At 43.8% G+C, this 17757-nt stretch overlaps 1 protein-coding gene across 7 annotated transcripts in view; it reads right to left on the bottom strand.

The window, feature by feature from the left end:
- Positions 1–17757, bottom strand: part of LOC110522816 (disabled homolog 2-interacting protein) — a 251182-nt gene that overhangs the window by 54108 nt on the left and 179317 nt on the right. For all 7 annotated transcript variants that reach the window (XM_036977016.1, XM_036977020.1, XM_036977017.1 and 4 more), the window contains 3 exons: positions 10442–10595; positions 9216–9314; positions 7–561 (listed from right to left, as the gene is read on the bottom strand). In XM_036977016.1, coding sequence (XP_036832911.1) covers positions 7–561; positions 9216–9314; positions 10442–10595 — 808 coding nt within the window. The remainder of the gene's footprint in view (positions 1–6; positions 562–9215; positions 9315–10441; positions 10596–17757) is intronic.

The raw sequence follows: 17757 nt of genomic DNA, 5'->3' as shown, positions 1-17757 counted from the left end.
TCCTACCTTGGCCTTGCCGGTGCTCTGTAGAATATGGACCAGTGCAGAAGCCATCTCCTCCTTGTTCTTCACACTGATGCCAGGCTCCAGCACGGAGCACAGCAACATGTAGTTATTGGTGGTGTACTCTGCAAACTCCTTATACATCTCCATAGGCAGGATGTTCATGCTCTGGTAGCGGGCCTTGATCCGAATCATGGGCCCTGGCGTCTTCCCCTTGTTGGGCGTCGGAGTGCTTACCGGGTACCACTTCTCCATGAACTGCCTTCCCGTCACCGCGGCGACTGGGATGTTGACCAATCCGATGTAATTGTTCTTGTCTTTTTTCTTTTTCTTGTCCGAGTCCTTGTAGAGGTGGACCGTGATGCTCTTGGCAGCCGGGAGGTTGTTGAACTCAAAGTGCTCGCCCCAGAAGACGTTGTCGGTCTTGAGCTTGCAGGTGGTGCGGGCGTACAGGGTGTCGTCCAGACACAGCTCGCAGAAGTACTTCTTCTTGGCAGGAATGTCCTTGGCTTCGATGATCCACAGCTTCAGCATGTTCTCCACCCGACGGCTGTTGTCCTGTGTGGGGATAGAGAAAGGGAGGGGTGGGTTAGGGACAGGGTGGATCCCAGACCTGGGTCTAGACTTTAGTACATACTGACTGTAACTCAAATACTTGAGAGAGAGAAGAGGAGAGGTTAGGGTCAATGGTAGCCAGACCTGGATCTAATACATATCTCAAATAGTATGCAGGTATGTTGGTGCTACCCAAAGTTTATATGGGAATGTGGTGCTTCTCTCTGTAAACATGGTAGTTTCTGAGCCTTCCAAAAAAGAAAAAATGACAGCAACATATCTCAAATATAAAAAAATACCTGAGATGTGCTTGATTAAAGCTAGACTCACTGGAGTGCAGGGAGTAGATGGAGTTTAGTATACCTTATAATGGGTATTAAGACATTACACACTAATAAATAGATGATTAAAATGCATATGTTAATGGTACTCAAAGGTAGATTCTGCATAGAAATACAGTTCATTATGCAAAATGTATTTAATGGAAACAGTAATACAATAACGTTCTCATGAATAGAACTCAGCAAATGGTTTCCAGACTTTTTTGGATATTGCACGTTATTTTACACTCACTACAAATAGTTTTCCCCCCTTTTCTCATTTCAAAAACGCTCTAATGTCGGTTTCAGTTGAATACATTCAGTTGGACAACTACCCCCCTTTCCCTTTCCCTTTCAAGCGCCGATGTTTACGGACAAACAAGCAAACCTACACTGTATCTAATCTGTGGAAAATCACTAAATAATTAAAGACTTGCAAGGCAGAGATGGAAAGATTCATATCCCTGCCAGAAGTCTTCTGAGAAAAAAAAACACTTCAAGGTTATTGCCTAACTTTTTTCCTAAAGGAGATTTTTACCCAAAATCCAGAAACTCCCAAGTGATTCCATACATTGAAACTAGTTCAGGGAAGTTTTCCCTCTCCCTGTAGTGCTGTACTGAAACAGCCTAAAAAATGTGACGTTACTGGATGCAGGCCTCACTTTTCTCTGTTGCCAGTGAATTAATGATTCAGAAATCCGTGGGCAAAATGTGTTGTTTTATTGAAAGTGTACGGCCAAGTTAGTTATTTTTTGTCAAAAGTACTATCAGTTTTGAGTCAGGAAATCTGACTCTTCTTTTCCACCTAAAACATTTGCAATTATTTTATATAATTATTTTAAGTAGCCTACTGCCACAGCAGGGAGATGGGTAACAACTTTTTTTCAGCAGAGATGTGAACACAGCTTTACACATTCGTTATACCAAGTAAACAACAACCTTCAAATAAGCCTGATGACTAAATACTCGCAGGTGATGATGAAAACTACCGAAGGAGCGCTGATGGTGTAGTTGAAACCATATTTTTTTGAGCCCCACGAATTTGGATGAAGAATTTAGGCAAATTTATCTTCAGATGGCCACCGCCGTTCTAGCTACCGCAGCCGAAGCAGTAGCTGGACCACAGTCACAACCCATCCCCAGAATCAACATAGACTGGTAGTAGTGGTGTAGCAATTGCGTACCAATGCTACGAATGAGGAATATTTGTGCTGCAGAGAATTTTAATACGTGACTAGAATTCTTACAGAAATGGAGGAATATAAGGATGATGATGAGCAGTTTGCTTTTGCGGCCCACAGAAACTCTGATGTCCTGGAAAAAAAATGCTATTTTCCAAAGACGAATTAGAGAATCACCCATGTTCCAGCTGGACCAAATGGACAGTTATCTAACGAGTAAGTAGCTCAACTTTACTTTGATGAATGAACTCTTATCATATACCTCAATGTGCGGGACCGTTAGTGGGTTTACAGTGCCTTGCGAAAGTATTCGCCCCCCTTGAACTTTGCGACCTTTTGCCACATTTCAGGCTTCAAACATAAAGATATAAAACTGTATTTTTTTGTGAAGAATCAACAACAAGTGGGACACAATCATGAAGTGGAACGACATTTATTGGATATTTCAAACTTTTTTAACAAATCAAAAACTGAAAAATTGGGCATGCAAAATTATTCAGCCCCTTTACTTTCAGTGCAGCAAACTCTCTCCAGAAGTTCAGTGAGGATCTCTGAATGATCCAATGTTGACCTAAATGACTAATGATGATAAATACAATCCACCTGTGTGTAATCAAGTCTCCGTATAAATGCACCTGCACTGTGATAGTCTCAGAGGTCCGTTAAAAGCGCAGAGAGCATCATGAAGAACAAGGAACACACCAGGCAGGTCCGAGATACTGTTGTGAAGTTTAAAGCCGGATTTGGATACAAAAAGATTTCCCAAGCTTTAAACATCCCAAGGAGCACTGTGCAAGCGATAATATTGAAATGGAAGGAGTATCAGACCACTGCAAATCTACCAAGACCTGGCCGTCCCTTTAAACTTTCAACTCATACAAGGAGAAGACTGATCAGAGATGCAGCCAAGAGGCCCATGATCACTCTGGATGAACTGCAGAGATCTACAGCTGAGGTGGGAGACTCTGTCCATAGGACAACAATCAGTCGTATATTGCACAAATCTGGCCTTTATGGAAGAGTGGCAAGAAGAAAGCCATTTCTTAAAGATATCCATACAAAGTGTCGTTTAAAGTTTGCCACAAGCCACCTGGGAGACACACCAAACATGTGGAAGAAGGTGCTCTGGTCAGATGAAACCAAAATTGAACTTTTTGGCAAGAATGCAAAACGTTATGTTTGGCGTAAAAGCAACACAGCTCATCACCCTGAACACACCATACCCACTGTCAAACATGGTGGTGGCAGCATCATGGTTTGGGCCTGATTTTCTTCAGCAGGGACAGGGAAGATGGTTACAATTGATGGGAAGATGGATGGAACCAAATACAGGACCATTCTGGAAGAAAACCTGATGGAGTCTGCAAAAGACCTGAGACTGGGACGGAGATTTGTCTTCCAACAAGACAATGATCCAAAACATAAAGCAAAATCTACAATGGAATGGTTCAAAAATAAACATATCCAGGTGTTAGAATGGCCAAGTCAAAGTCCAGACCTGAATCCAATCGAGAATCTGTGGAAAGAACTGAAAACTGCTGTTCACAAATGCTCTCCATCCAACCTCGCTGAGCTCGAGCTGTTTTGCAAGGAGGAATGGGAAAAAATGTCAGTCTCTCGATGTGCAAAACTGATAGAGACATACCCCAAGCGACTTACAGCTGTAATCGCAGCAAAAGGTGGCGCTACAAAGTATTAACTTAAGGGGGCTGAATAATTTTGCACGCCCAATTTTTCAGTTTTTGATTTGTTAAAAAAGTTTGAAATATCCAATAAATGTCGTTCCACGTCATGATTGTGTCCCACTTGTTGTTGATTCTTCACAAAAAAATACAGTTTTATATCTTTATGTTTGAAGCCTGAAATGTGGCAAAAGGTCGCAAAGTTCAAGGGGGCCGAATACTTTCGCAAGGCACTGTATGTCTTCACATTAGCCCAAAAGACTATATAGCCTATGTTTATTTATCCAAATGTTTTTTGGACATTCTGTTCTCCATTGTGACACAATGTATAGTTTCTCAACCCTTCCTTCCTTAAAAACATAGGACACATATGCTAAGCTGTAGAGCACCGAGGCCTATATGTTGTGACACTTGGGAAATACAGTAGCAACAGCTGGATCTTTTAGTATGCTTCAGTTTTCTGTCCCCGTTATTTCAGATTGCGTATCTCATTCATATGTATCATCGCTGAAGTGCTTGTTACACACAAATATTGCTTGTTACACAAAATATTCCAAGATGGCGTAGCAGTCGGACGTGTGTTTTTGTCTTGTCCCTTCCGTGGAAACAGTTTTTATTTGTTGTGTTTTTTTTCATATATATTTTAATATCACTTTCCATATATGGACTGAATATACTCTCCTGCAACTCGCCTCACCCAATGTGGTACGGATCTGCTATTTTTATACTTAAGAACCGGAACCCCCATCAAAAGCTAGCTACCAGCTAACTGGCTACTAGCTAGCTGCGGCCCGCTAGCTCTCTAGAGCACTTCGGACTGTTAGCTTAAAGAGGCCCATCGGACAATTTCTTTGGCCACTATACCTAGTTTGCCAATCAGCCTGGTTAACCACACGGAGCCCTGCTGATCCGTCCTCTTAATCGCAACCCCAACAGAGCTAGCCAGCTAACTAGCTACTAGCTAGTAGTCAGCTAGCCACTGCTAGTGGTCATCAGCTACCTCTAGCACGGACAACTCTCGCCAGTCTGCACAGCGTGACTCAAACCAGAGCAAATCGGACTTATTTTTCTCCATATTCACCTGGATCATCGCAGTTAGCTAGCTGCTATTCGAGTGGCCACTCCTGGGTAACGTCTCTGTCCCGAAGCAAGAACCAATGAGCCTGGAGCTAGACTTGCTAGGCCCATCTGCTAGGCACATCTCCCGGCTAGCCAAAGAGGTCCATCAGCCACTCCTTGGGCTACAATACCTATTTTGTCAACTGGCCTGGATCCCCGCCGACCCATCACGACTGGACCACCGACGTGATTCGCGTGATGGGGTTTTCTCAACTGGCTCCGCCATCGCGTCGTCCCCTGAATGCCCATCCGCTAGCCTGCTAGCCGCGGCCCACTAGCTGCCTGAAGCCACTCACTGGACTCATACGATCACTCGGCTACGCATGCCTCTCGCTAACGTCAATGTGCCTTGTCCATTGCTGTTTTGGTTAGTAATTATTGCCTTATTTCACTCTAGAGCCTCTAACCCTGCTCAATACACCGTTTTAAACACTTTAGTTCCACCTACCACACATGCGGTGACATCACCTGGTTGAAATTATATTTCTAGAGACAATATCTCTTTCATCGTCACTTCATGCATATGTTTAACCTCACTGTATTCACATCCTACCATATCTTTGTCTGTACATTATGCCTTGAACCTATTCTACCGTGCCCAGAAATTTGCTCCTTTTACTCTCTGTTCTGAATGTACTAAATGACCAGTTACTTTAGCCGTACCCTTATCCTACTCCTCCTCTGTTCCTCTGGTGTTGTGGAGGTTAATCCAGGCCCTGCAATGCCTACCTCCACTCACATTCCCCAGGCGCTATCATTTGTTGACTTCTGTAACCGTAAAAGCCTTGGTTTCATGCATGTTAACATTAGAAGCCTCCTCCCTAAGTTTGTTTTATTCACTGCCCTAGCACACTCTGCCATTCCGGATGTCCTAGCTGTGTCTGAATCCTGACTCAGGGAGACCACCAAAAACCCTGACATTTCCATCCCTAACTATAAAATTTTCTGACAAGATAGAACTGCCAAAGGGGGCGGTGTTGCAATCTACTGCAGAGATAGCCTGAGGGTTCTATCTTACTATCCAGGTCAGTACCCAAGCAATTCAAGCTTCTACTTTTAAAAAGTACCCACCCCCATAGATATCATCCTAATCAACTTGCCCTCCAAATATACCTCTGCTGTTTTCAACAAAGATTTCAGCGACCACCCCTCATCACTGTCAAACGCTCCCTAAAACACTCCAGCGAGCAGGCCTTTCTAAATCGACCTGGCATGGGTATCCTGGAAGGATATTGACCTCATCCCGTCAGTAGAGGATGCCTGGTCATTCTTTAAAAGTGACTTCCTCACATCTTAAATTAGTATGCCCTTTTCAAAAAATGTTGAACCAGGAACAGATATAGCCCGTGGTTCTCTCCAGACCTGACTGCCCTTGACCAGCACAAAAACATCCTGTGGCGTTCTGCATTAGCATCGAATAGCTGCCGTGATATGCAACTTTTCAGGGAAGTTAGGAACCAATATACACAGGCAGTTAGGAAAGCTAAGGCTATATTTTTCAAGCAGAAATTTGCATCCTGTAGCACAAACTCAAAAAAGTTCTGGGACACTGTAAAGTCCATGGAGAATAAGAGCACCTCCTCCCAGCGGCCCACTGCACTGAGGCTAGGAAACACTGTCACCACCGATAAATCCACTATAATTGAGAATTTCAATATTCTACAGCTAGAGACAATATTTCCACCTGGCTACCTCTACCCCAGTCAACAGCCCTGCACTCCACACAGCAACTCGCCCAAGCCTCCCCCATTTCTCCTTCACCAAAATCCAGATAGCTGATGTCCTGAAAGAGCTGCAAAATCTGTACCCCTACAAATCAGCCGGGTTAGACAATCTGGAGACTCACTTTTTAAAATGATCTGCCGAAATTGTTGCAACCCCTATTACTAGCCTGTTCAACCTCTCTTTCGTATCGTCTGAGATTCCCAAAGATTGGAAAGCTGCCGCGGTAATCCCCCTCTTCAAAGGGGGAGACAATCTATGCCCTAACTGCTACAGACCTATACCCCACCGTACCTTCTCCGCTATGCAATCCGGTTTCAGAGCCGGCCATAGTTGCACCTCAGCCACGCTCAAGGTCCTAAACGATATCATAACTGCCATCGATAAGAGACATTACTGTGCTGCCGAATTCATCGACCTGGCCAAGGCTTTTGACTCTGTTAATCACCACATTCTTATTGGCAGACTCAACAGCCTTGGTTTCTCAAATGACTGCCTCGTCTGGTTCACCAACTACTTCTCTGATAGAGTTCAGTGTGTCAAATCGGAGGGCCTGTTGTCCGGACTACTGGCAGTCTCTATGGGGGTGCCACAGGGTTAAATTCTCGGGCCGACTCTCTTCTCTGTGTACATCAATGATGTCGCTCTTGCTGCTGGTGATTCTCTGATCCACCTTTACGCAGACGACACCATTCTGTATACTTCTGGCCCTTCTTTGGACACTGTGTTAACTAACCTCCAGACGGCCTTCAATGCCGTACAGCTGTCTTTCCGTGGCCTCCAACTGCTCTTAAATGCAAGTAAAACTGAATGCATGCTCAACAACCGATCACTGCCCGCACCTGCTCGCCACTCCAGTGATTCTGGATGGTTCTGACTTAGAATATGTGGACAACTACAAATACCTATGTGTCTGGCTAGACTGTAAACTCTCCTTCCAGACTCACATTAAGCATCTCCAATCCAAAATGAAATCTAGAATCTGCTTCCAATTTCGCAACAAAGCATCCTTCACTCATGCTGCCAAACATACCCTCGTAAAACTGACCATCCTACCGATCCTCGACTTCTGCGATGTCATTTATAAAATAGCCTCCAACACACTACTCAACAAATTGGATGCAGTCTATCACAGTGCCATCCGTTTTGTCACCAAAGCCCCATATACTACCCACCACTGTGACCTGTATGCTCTCGTTGGCTGGCCCTCACTTCATACTCGTCGCCAAACCCACTTGCTCCAGGTCATCTACAAGTCTCTGCTAGGTAAAGCCCCGCCTTATCTCAGCTCACTGGTCACCATAGCAGCACCCACCCAGAGCACGCGCTCCAGCAGATATATCTCACTGGTCACCCCCAAAGCCAATTCCTCCTTTGGCCGCCTTTCCTCCCAGTTCTCTTCTGCCAATGACTGGAACTACTGGAACTGCAAAAATCACTGAAGCTGGAGACTCATATCTCACTCACTAGCTTTAAGCACCAGCTGTCAGAGCAGCTCACAGATCACTGCACCTGTACATAGCCCATCTGTAAACAGCCCATCCAACTACCTAATCCCCATACTATATTTATTTATTCATCTTGCTCCTTTGCACCCCAGTATCTCTACTTGCACATTCGTCTTCTGCACATCTACCATTCCAGTGTATAATTGCTATAATGTAATTATTGTACCATCCCCCCCACCCAGGAAAATCTGTGACATCAAGCTCCTTATAACATATCGTGAAGTTTCTACGTAGGAGGGTCTCCCCCACGAGGGAGCACATGCACGGTTGTTACCCATCTCCGTTACTATGGCAGTCAGCTACATAAAATAATCGCTTATATTTTAGGTTGAAAAGTACACATTTCGTGACTTAAAACTGATAGTACTTCTGACAAAAATAAAATAATAAAATAACGAATTTGTCCACACTTCGCGGATTTCTGAATCATGAATTCATTGGCAACAGAGCAGAGCGAGGCCTCCATCCAGGACGTCAGGAGTCACGTGACCTATTTTTGCCGATGTTTCAGTACAGCACTACAGGGAGAGAGAAGGGGAGAGGGAAAACTCCACTGAACTAGTTTTAAGATATGGAATCACTTGAGAGTTTCTGGATTTTGGGTAAACTTCTTTAAAGTTCAAATTAAAAAGTAGTTTGTTAAATAATAATAGAGTAAGGCGGGAGAGCGCTGTCAGATTTGCATTATTTCTTGGCTTGATGCAGGGAGCCATATGTTAGCCGCTCGCCTGCCGTCTTGCTGCGCTGTTGTGATTAAAGGAAAAGTGTTGGGTCCTCTGTTTGGAAGTCTGGTGACTGTTCTGATTGTGTTCTCCCATGGCTCTGTGTCTCTGGCTCTCTAGGGGTGCTACCACTGCAGATGTACAGTACAATACCAGACAGTGTGGATGATTTAACTCTCTGTCTGTCTAAGTGTCTGACTCAACTGCTCTGTTCCAATCAGGTCACTTGCTATCTTCCCTGGGCCCCTTGTTGAGTTAAGATGAGTGATGGAATCGGAATCCAGACGGCCTCTGTTTCTGTCTTTGTACTTGAACTAGAAGATTGGCATCAATCCAATACACTGATCGTTGAATTTCTATCGCCAACGTTCTGTACCGTTAGACCTCAGACCCCTGGTCTCACCTTGTTGGGGTGGACGGCTCTCCTCAGGTTCTCCATCCACTTGTCCCTCTCTGATGAAGATCGACAGGAGAAACATTTACTTCCTGTTGAGGTGGTGACCTGAAACCCAGAGAAACACAACACTGTGACCACTGTCCCACTGTCCAACCGATGCAGGATACAAGATATACACAGACTAAAAAGAGGAAACACACTACTATCGTACAATCAATGTATCTTGATATATGAATATTAGACTACACACACACATTGTTTTGAGAGATAAGGTGTCTGACAGAGGGTTGATGGAGCTGAATGAGGAATCATTGAATAATGCAATTGGGTAAAGCACTCGGTAGTGGTTGGACATGAGAGAGAGATAAATAAATAAAAAGAGAGGAAGACAGATGGATACAAGAGAGAGGATATGAGAGCAAGAGAAAGAGAGAGTCGTGCGATGAGAGTGATAGCGATAAGTGAAAGTCTCTTCAGTCCATGGTAGAGAGTGGCTGGTTATTTTTACCTCTCAACCTGCTCACAGAAAGAGCTCAAAGAGTGCTTAGTCACTCTCCTCTCCTCTCAGCACTGTGTCTACTGCCAGCAGGGCTCGTTTGAGAGCCAGGGTCCTGCTGTGTGTGTGTATGGTTACTGCTGCTCACCTCAAGGCAGTGCTCCTGTGGTGTGTGTGGATGTGAGAGGGTGCTCTTAATGAAGAGGGCCTTGCCAGGTGTCTTGTGTGGGTGAATGTTGAAGTGAATGTCTGTCAATGTGCCCTTGAGCTAGGTACTTTACCCTAATTGCTCCTGTAAGTCGCTCTGGATAATTGTTGAAAATAAAAATTGTACCTTTATTTAACCAGGCAAGCCAGTCTGCTGAATGTAAAACTGTAAACGTAGTAGTTGGCCTAGATGCTGTGAGTGCCTGTGTGTGTGTTTGCTTGTGTGTGTGCGTTCGCTTGTGTGTGTGCGTTCGCTTGTGTGTATGTTCGAGCGCTTAAAAGGATACTGTGAGATTTTTGCAATTTTATACTTTCCCAGAGTCAGATAAACTCATGGATACTATTTGTATGTCTCTGTGTGTAGTATGAAGGAAATTAGAGGTAGTTTTGCGATGCTAACTAGTGTTAGCGCAATGACTAGAAGTCTACAGGTACGGTAGCATATGATCAAAGTATCTCTTTAATGTACGTCTGTGTGTGTGTGTCTGTGCGTGTGTGCATGCCTTTCTATGTCTGTGCTCCTCCTCACCTGGAAGCAGTAGTCCTGTCCGAGGATGGAGCTGTGAACAGGTTTGATGAGCACCTCGTCCTCCATGCTGAGGTCCACGGCCTCCACAGCACTACTGGGGCTGAGCAACGACTCGTGGCTGCGAGACTCCTTCAGCCTCGGCATCAGATTAGAACTGGAGAAAGCGGGATGGGGAGAGGGTGAGTTAGTTAACAGGCAGGGGGATAGGTGTGTGTGTGTGAGACAGAAAGAGAGAGCGAGATGTGTAAGAAAAGAGAGAGACATGGGACGCTCCATCAGTCCTCGGCTCAACACTACATGTACTGTTCATTTTCTCAAATCAACACGTTTACAAAAACTTTCAGTCACACGTTCACCATCACATTCAGCTAGCGTGTTGTCAGACCCTTTCACTCACACGTTCACCATCACATTCAGCTAGCGTGTTGTCAGACCCTTTCACTCACACGTTCACCATCACATTCAGCTAGCGTGTTGTCAGACCCTTTCACTCACACGTTCGCCATCACATTCAGCTAGCGTGTTGTCAGACCCTTTCACTCACACGTTCGCCATCACATTCAGCTAGCGTGTTGTCAGACCCTTTCACTCACACGTTCGCCATCACATTCAGCTAGCGTGTTTTCAGACCCTTTCACTCAGAGCAATCTCTCTTTCTTTATCTCTGATAGACAAGAACAATATATTGTACTGTTATTCCCTAAAACAGACTCTCTCTCTACCTCTCCAACTACATTCTGTTATATCCTATTTTCTATCTACTGTAACACAGAGTTAAATGTTCTAAAGAAAAGCATTGTCATTCACAGGAGACACAACTCATTTCTTGTCTTCTGTTGTCAGAAGGAGAATGTAAATTTTCCTGAATTGTTTGGCAGACTGTTTGTTTATCGAAGAAAAAACACTATATATGCAAATTGTTGGATGAGGAACTGTAGGCTCATTGTGATTGGGCCAATTGTTTAATGCTTGCATTGTTTTACGGAGCTCAGTAATTTGTGCTGTTACACTGAGAATATGGCACACACACACACACAGGTACTAAGAGAGAGAAGTTTTGCTTTGGTGAGGACATTCTTGAGTTTACTAGCAATTATAAATATTTGGGTCTTTTTTAGGACCTTTCTATACGGAACATCCGCCCTGGCCGACTCAAAGAGCTCTTGGGGGAGTTCTAGGAAAAACAAAACCACTCAAAGATACTGGTTACGCTACATATTCCTGACTGTATCAGACAGTGTCCTGTTCTGGACAATTCAGCAGGAGTGTGGGGTGCTAAGAGGTCAAATACAAAAACATGTCAATAACAGGTACGTTACTTTTTAGATATCCACAAGTTTGCACCTATACTGGCAATACCTGGGTACATGGGCTGGGAACTATGTGAGGTGAGATGGAAAAGGCGTGTATGGTGAGACTGGACTAGAAAGTTGGATATGCGAATTGCCAGAGTAGCCAGCAATGTCTTTCAATGGGATCTATCCATAGGGGGAGCCTGGGCAACTGCCTTTTCAACAGTCTGACTGTGATTTTACGAAAACCAAATTCATTTCGACATGGACACTATTCAAAAACAACTGCTCATTTTATATGGAAAAAATGGGTGGAGGAGATTAATCAAAACTCCCAAATGGAGAACCTTTTGTTAAGGGTGAATGTGTGTGAGAGATATATTATGTACAACCTACCTAAAAGCAAAAGATTGCAAGGATATTGCCACTGCGTATTGAAACAGGTAAGATAGAGGATATTGCCACTGCGTATTGAAACAGGTAAGATCAAGGATATTGTCTCTGCGTATTGAAACAGGTAAGATCAAGGATATTGCCTCTGCGTATTGAAACAGGTAATATCAAGGATATTGCCTCTGCGTATTGAAAAAGGTAAGATAGAGGATATTGCCACTGCGTATTGAAACAGGTAAGATCAAGGATATTGCCTCTGCGTATTGAAACAGGTAAGATCAAGGATATTGCCTCTGCGTATTGAAACGGGTAAGATCAAGGATATTGCCACTGCGTATTGAAACAGGTAAGATCAAGGATATTGCCACTGCGTATTGAAACAGGTAAGATCAAGGATATTGCCTCTGCGTACTGAAACAGGTAAGATCAGGGATATTGCCTCAGCATATTGAAACAGGTAAGATCAGGGATATTGCCTCAGTGTATTGAAACAGGTAAGATCAGGGATATTGCGTCTGCGTATTGAAACAGGTAAGATCAGGGATATTGCCTCTGCGTATTGAAACAGGTAAGATCAGGGATATTGCCTCTGCGTATTGAAACAGATAAGATCAGGGATATTGCGTCTGCGTATTGAAACAGGTAAGATCAGGGATATTGCGTCTGCGTATTGAAACAGGTAAGATCAGGGATATTGCGTCTGCGTATTGAAACAGATAGGATCAGGGATATTGCGTCTGCGTATTGAAACAGGTAAGATCAGGGATATTGCGTCTGCATATTGAAACAGGTAAGATCAGGGATATTGCCTCTGCATATTGAAACAGGTAAGATCAGGGATATTGACTCTGCGTATTGAAACAGGTAAGATCAGGGATATTGACTCTGCGTATTGAAACAGGTAAGATCAGGGATATTGCGTCTGCGTATTGAAACAGGTAAGATCAGGGATATTGACTCTGCGTATTGAAACAGGTAAGATCAGGGATATTGACTCTGCGTATTGAAACAGGTAAGATCAGGGATATTGACTCTGCGTATTGAAACAGGTAAGATCAGGGATATTGACTCTGCGTATTGAAACAGGTAAGATCAGGGATATTGACTCTGCGTATTGAAACAGGTAAGATCAGGGATATTGACTCTGCGTATTGAAACAGGTAAGATCAGGGATATTGCCTCTGCATATTGAAACAGGTAAGATCAGGGATATTGACTCTGCGTATTGAAACAGGTAAGATCAGGGATATTGACTCTGCGTATTGAAACAGGTAAGATCAGGGATATTGCCTCTGCGTATTGAAACATGTCGGTATTGTGGTGAAATGGAAGAGGAAACACTATGTAACTATTGTGACCTTTAAGAAATAGAGAAAGAAACTCATTTTATCCTCTATTTTCCTTTCTACCACGATATACACTTGTTCTTATTCCAGAAAGCACACCAGATATTCCCTGGCATTATGTGGCTGAATGATGACGAGAAACTGAAATGTTTTTTTTTCCCATTTTGTACATGTACATGTATTTCCATTTGCAGAATATTTAGATAAAGCCTGGAATATGAGCTGAAGTAAAAGATCCCAGAAATGTTCCATAGACACAAAAAGCTTATTTCTCTCAAATGTTGTGCACAAATTTGTTTACATCTCTGTTAGTAAGAACTTCTCATTTGCCAAGATAATCCACCCACCTGACAGGTGTGGCATTTCAAGAAGCTGATTAAACAGCATGATCATTAGACACCTTGTGCAGGGGAGAATAAAAGGCCACTCTAAAATGTGCAGTTTTGAGGGAGCATGCTGTTGCCATGCTGACTGCAGGAATGTCCACCAGAGAATGTTGCCAGAGAATTGAATGTTAATTTCTCTACCATAAGCCGCCTCCAACATTGTTTGAGGGAATTTGTCATGCCATTCATCATCCGCCGCCATCACCTCATGTTTCAGCATGATAATGCACGGCCCGATGTACACAATTACATGGCCTGCATACTCACCAGACATGTCATCATTGAGAATGCTCTGGATCATTTGGGATGCTCTGGATCGACGTGTACGACAGCGTGTTCCAATTCCCGGATCGACGTGTACAACACCGTGTTCCAATTCCCGTCAATAGCCAGCAACTTCGCACAGCCATTGAAGAGGAGTGGGACAACATTCCACAGGCAACAATTAACAGCCTGATCAACTCTATGGGAAAGAGATGTGTCACGCTGCATGAGGCAAATGGTGGTCACACCAGATACTGACTGGTTTTCTGATCCACGCCCCCTACCTTTCTTTTTTAAGGTATATGTGACCAACAGATGCATATCTATATTCCCAGTCATGTGAAATCCATAGATCGATCGATCTATCTATCTACCTACCTATGTATCTCTATATATCTTATTTTTAATTTACTGCTCTATGGGTGTGATTATTGCCTGGATAACCTTATTTACTATTATGTATTGATTTATTTTTCACTCTTTATGCGGAGCGCCCTGCAGAGAAAAACACAATTATCATAGTGAATTATTGTAATGTTTGTTTATTTGTCAATTGCTGCCGGGGCGGCAGGTAGCCTAGTGGTTAGAGAGTTGGGCCGGTTAGAGAGTTGGGCCTGTTAGAGAGTTGGGCCGGTTAGAGAGTTGGGCCTGTTAGAGAGTTGGGCCTGTTAGAGAGTTGGGCCGGTTAGAGAGTTGGGCCTGTTAGAGAGTTGGGCCTGTTAGAGAGTTGGGCCTGTTAGAGAGTTGGGCCTGTTAGAGAGTTGGGCCTGTTAGAGAGTTGGGCCGGTTAGAGAGTTGGGCCTGTTAGAGAGTTGGGCCTGTTAGAGAGTTGGGCCTGTTAGAGAGTTGGGCCGGTTAGAGAGTTGGGCCTGTTAGAGAGTTGGACCTGTAACCGAAAGGTTGCTAGATCGAATCCCAGATCTAGCAAGGCAGTTAACCCACTGTTCCTAGGCCGTCATTGTAAATAAGAATTTGTTCTTAACTGACTTGTCTGGTAAAATAAAGGTTAAATAGAAATAAAAAAATCCCATAAGGGATTCATTCACTCACATAAAATCAGCTTATGCAATAACAAGGCTCTATACTGAGTCAAGTTCATCCAACTCTCTCTCTCTTTCGACTTGTATACCAGCTAGCTGAGTACAATGCTCTTTGAGTGCTCACTCTCAGTACATTCAGCTCAAATAAAGAGAGACTTAAACCTTAAAGATATCTCATCCATCTTTCAGATACAGAAGAATGGTAAACAAATAGAGGTTTCTACTGTTGGCAATGTGTTTGATATCACCCCACTTTCTCTGTCTGAGAGGGTGCTTTCTACTGCCACCTGTCTTCTATGGGTAGAGTGTCTTCTATGGGTAGAGTGTCTTCCATGGGTAGAGTGTCTTCGATGGGAAGAGTGTCTTCTATGGGTAGAGTGTTTTCTATGGGAAGAGTGTCTTCTATGGGTAGAATGTCTTCGATGGGTAGAGTGTCTTCGATGGGTAGAGTGTCTTCGATGGGAAGAGTGTCTTCGATGGGTAGAGTGTCTTCTATGGGTAGAGTGTCTTCGATGGGTAGAGTGTCTTCGATGGGAAGAGTGTCTTCGATGGGTAGAGTGTCTTCGATGGGTAGAGTGTCTTCTATGGGTAGAGTGTCTTCGATAAGAAGAGTGTCTTCGATGGGAAGAGTGTCTTCGATGGGAAGAGTATCTTCTATGGGTAGAGTGTCTTCGATGGGAAGAGTGTCTTCGATGGGTAGAGTGTCTTTGATGGGAAGAGTGTCTTCTATGGGTAGAGTGTCTTCTATGGGAAAAGTGTCTTCTATGGGTAGAGTGTCTTCGATGGGAAGAGTGTCTTCGATGGGTAGAGTGTCTTCTATGGGTAGAGTGTCTTCTATGGGAAGAGTGTCTTCTATGGGTAGAGTGTCTTCCATGGGTAGAGTGTCTTCCATGGGTAGAGTGTCTTCGATGGGAAGAGTGTCTTCTATGGGTAGAGTGTATTCTATGGGAAGAGTGTCTTCTATGGGTAGAGTGTCTTCTATGGGTAGAGTGTCTTCTATGGGTAGAGTGTCTTCGATGGGTAGAGTGTCTTCTATAGGTAGAGTGTCTTCTATGGGTAGAGTGTCTTCTATGGGAAGAGTGTCTTCTATGGGTAGAGTGTCTTCCATGGGTAGAGTGTCTTCCATGGGTAGAGTGTCTTCGATGGGAAGAGTGTCTTCTATGGGTAGAGTGTCTTCGATGGGTAGAGTGTCTTCTATGGGTAGAGTGTCTTCTATGGGAAGAGTGTCTTCTATGGGTAGAGTGTCTTCGATGGGTAGAGTGTCTTCTATGGGTAGAGTGTCTTCTATGGGTAGAGTGTCTTCGATGGGAAGAGTGTCTTCTATGGGTAGAGTGTCTTCGATGGGTAAAGTGTCTTCTATGGGTAGAGTGTCTTTGATGGGTAGAGTGTCTTCTATGGGTAGACTGTCTTCGATGGGTAGAGTGTCTTCTATGGGAAGAGTGTCTTCTATGGGTAGAGTGTCTTCAATGGGAAGAGTGTCTTCGATGGGAAGAGTGTCTTCTATGGGTAGAGTGTCTTCGATGGGTAGAGTGTCTTCTATGGGTAGAGTGTCTTTGATGGGTAGAGTGTCTTCGATGGGTAGAGTGTCTTCGATGGGTAGAGTGTCTTCTATGGGTAGAGTGTCTTCTATGGGTAGAGTGTCTTCAATGGGAAGAGTGTCTTCTATGGGTAGAGTGTCTTCGATGGGTAGAATGTCTTCGATGGGTAGAGTGTCTTCTATAGGTAGAGTGTCTTCTATAGGTAGAGTGTCTTCTATAGGTAGAGTGTCTTCTATGGGTAGAGTGTCTTCGATGGGTAGAGTGTCTTCTATAGGTAGAGTGTCTTCTATGGGAAGAGTGTCTTCTATGGGTAGAGTGTCTTCTATAGGTAGAGTGTCTTCTATAGGTAGAGTGTCTTCTATAGGTAGAGTGTCTTCTATGGGTAGAGTGTCTTCGATGGGTAGAGTGTCTTCTATAGGTAGAGTGTCTTCTATGGGTAGAGTGTCTTCTATAGGTAGAGTGTCTTCTATGGGTAGAGTGTCTTCGATGGGTAGAGTGTCTTCTATAGGTAGAGTGTCTTCTATGGGTAGAGTGTCTTCTATGGGTAGAGCGTCTTCTATAGGTAGAGTGTCTTCTATATGTAGATTGTCTTCTATATGTAGATTGTGTTCTATGGGTAGAGTGTCTTCGATGGGTAGAGTGTCTTCTATGGGTAGAGTGTCTTCGATGGGAAGAGTGTCTTCTATGGGTAGAGTGTCTTCTATGGGTAGAGCGTCTTCTATGGGTAGAGTGTCTTCTATGGGTAGAGTGTCTTCTATAGGTAGAGTGTCTTCTATGGGTAGAGTGTCTTCTATGGGTAGAGTGTCTTCTATATGTAGATTGTCTTCTATATGTAGATTGTGTTCTATGGGTAGAGTGTCTTTGATGGGTTGAGTGTCTTCTATGGGTAGAGTGTCTTCTATATGTAGATTGTCTTCTATATGTAGATTGTGTTCTATAGGTAGAGTGTCTTCTATATGTAGATTGTCTTCTATATGTAGATTGTGTTCTATGGGTAGAGTGTCTTTGATGGGTAGAGTGTCTTCGATGGGTAGAGTGTCTTCGATGGGTAGAGTGT

Source organism: Oncorhynchus mykiss, chromosome 5 (genome assembly GCF_013265735.2).
Source record: "Oncorhynchus mykiss isolate Arlee chromosome 5, USDA_OmykA_1.1, whole genome shotgun sequence".
Classification (NCBI taxonomy): Eukaryota; Metazoa; Chordata; class Actinopteri; order Salmoniformes; family Salmonidae; genus Oncorhynchus; species Oncorhynchus mykiss.
This window is presented reverse-complemented; position numbering and strand designations above follow the sequence as displayed.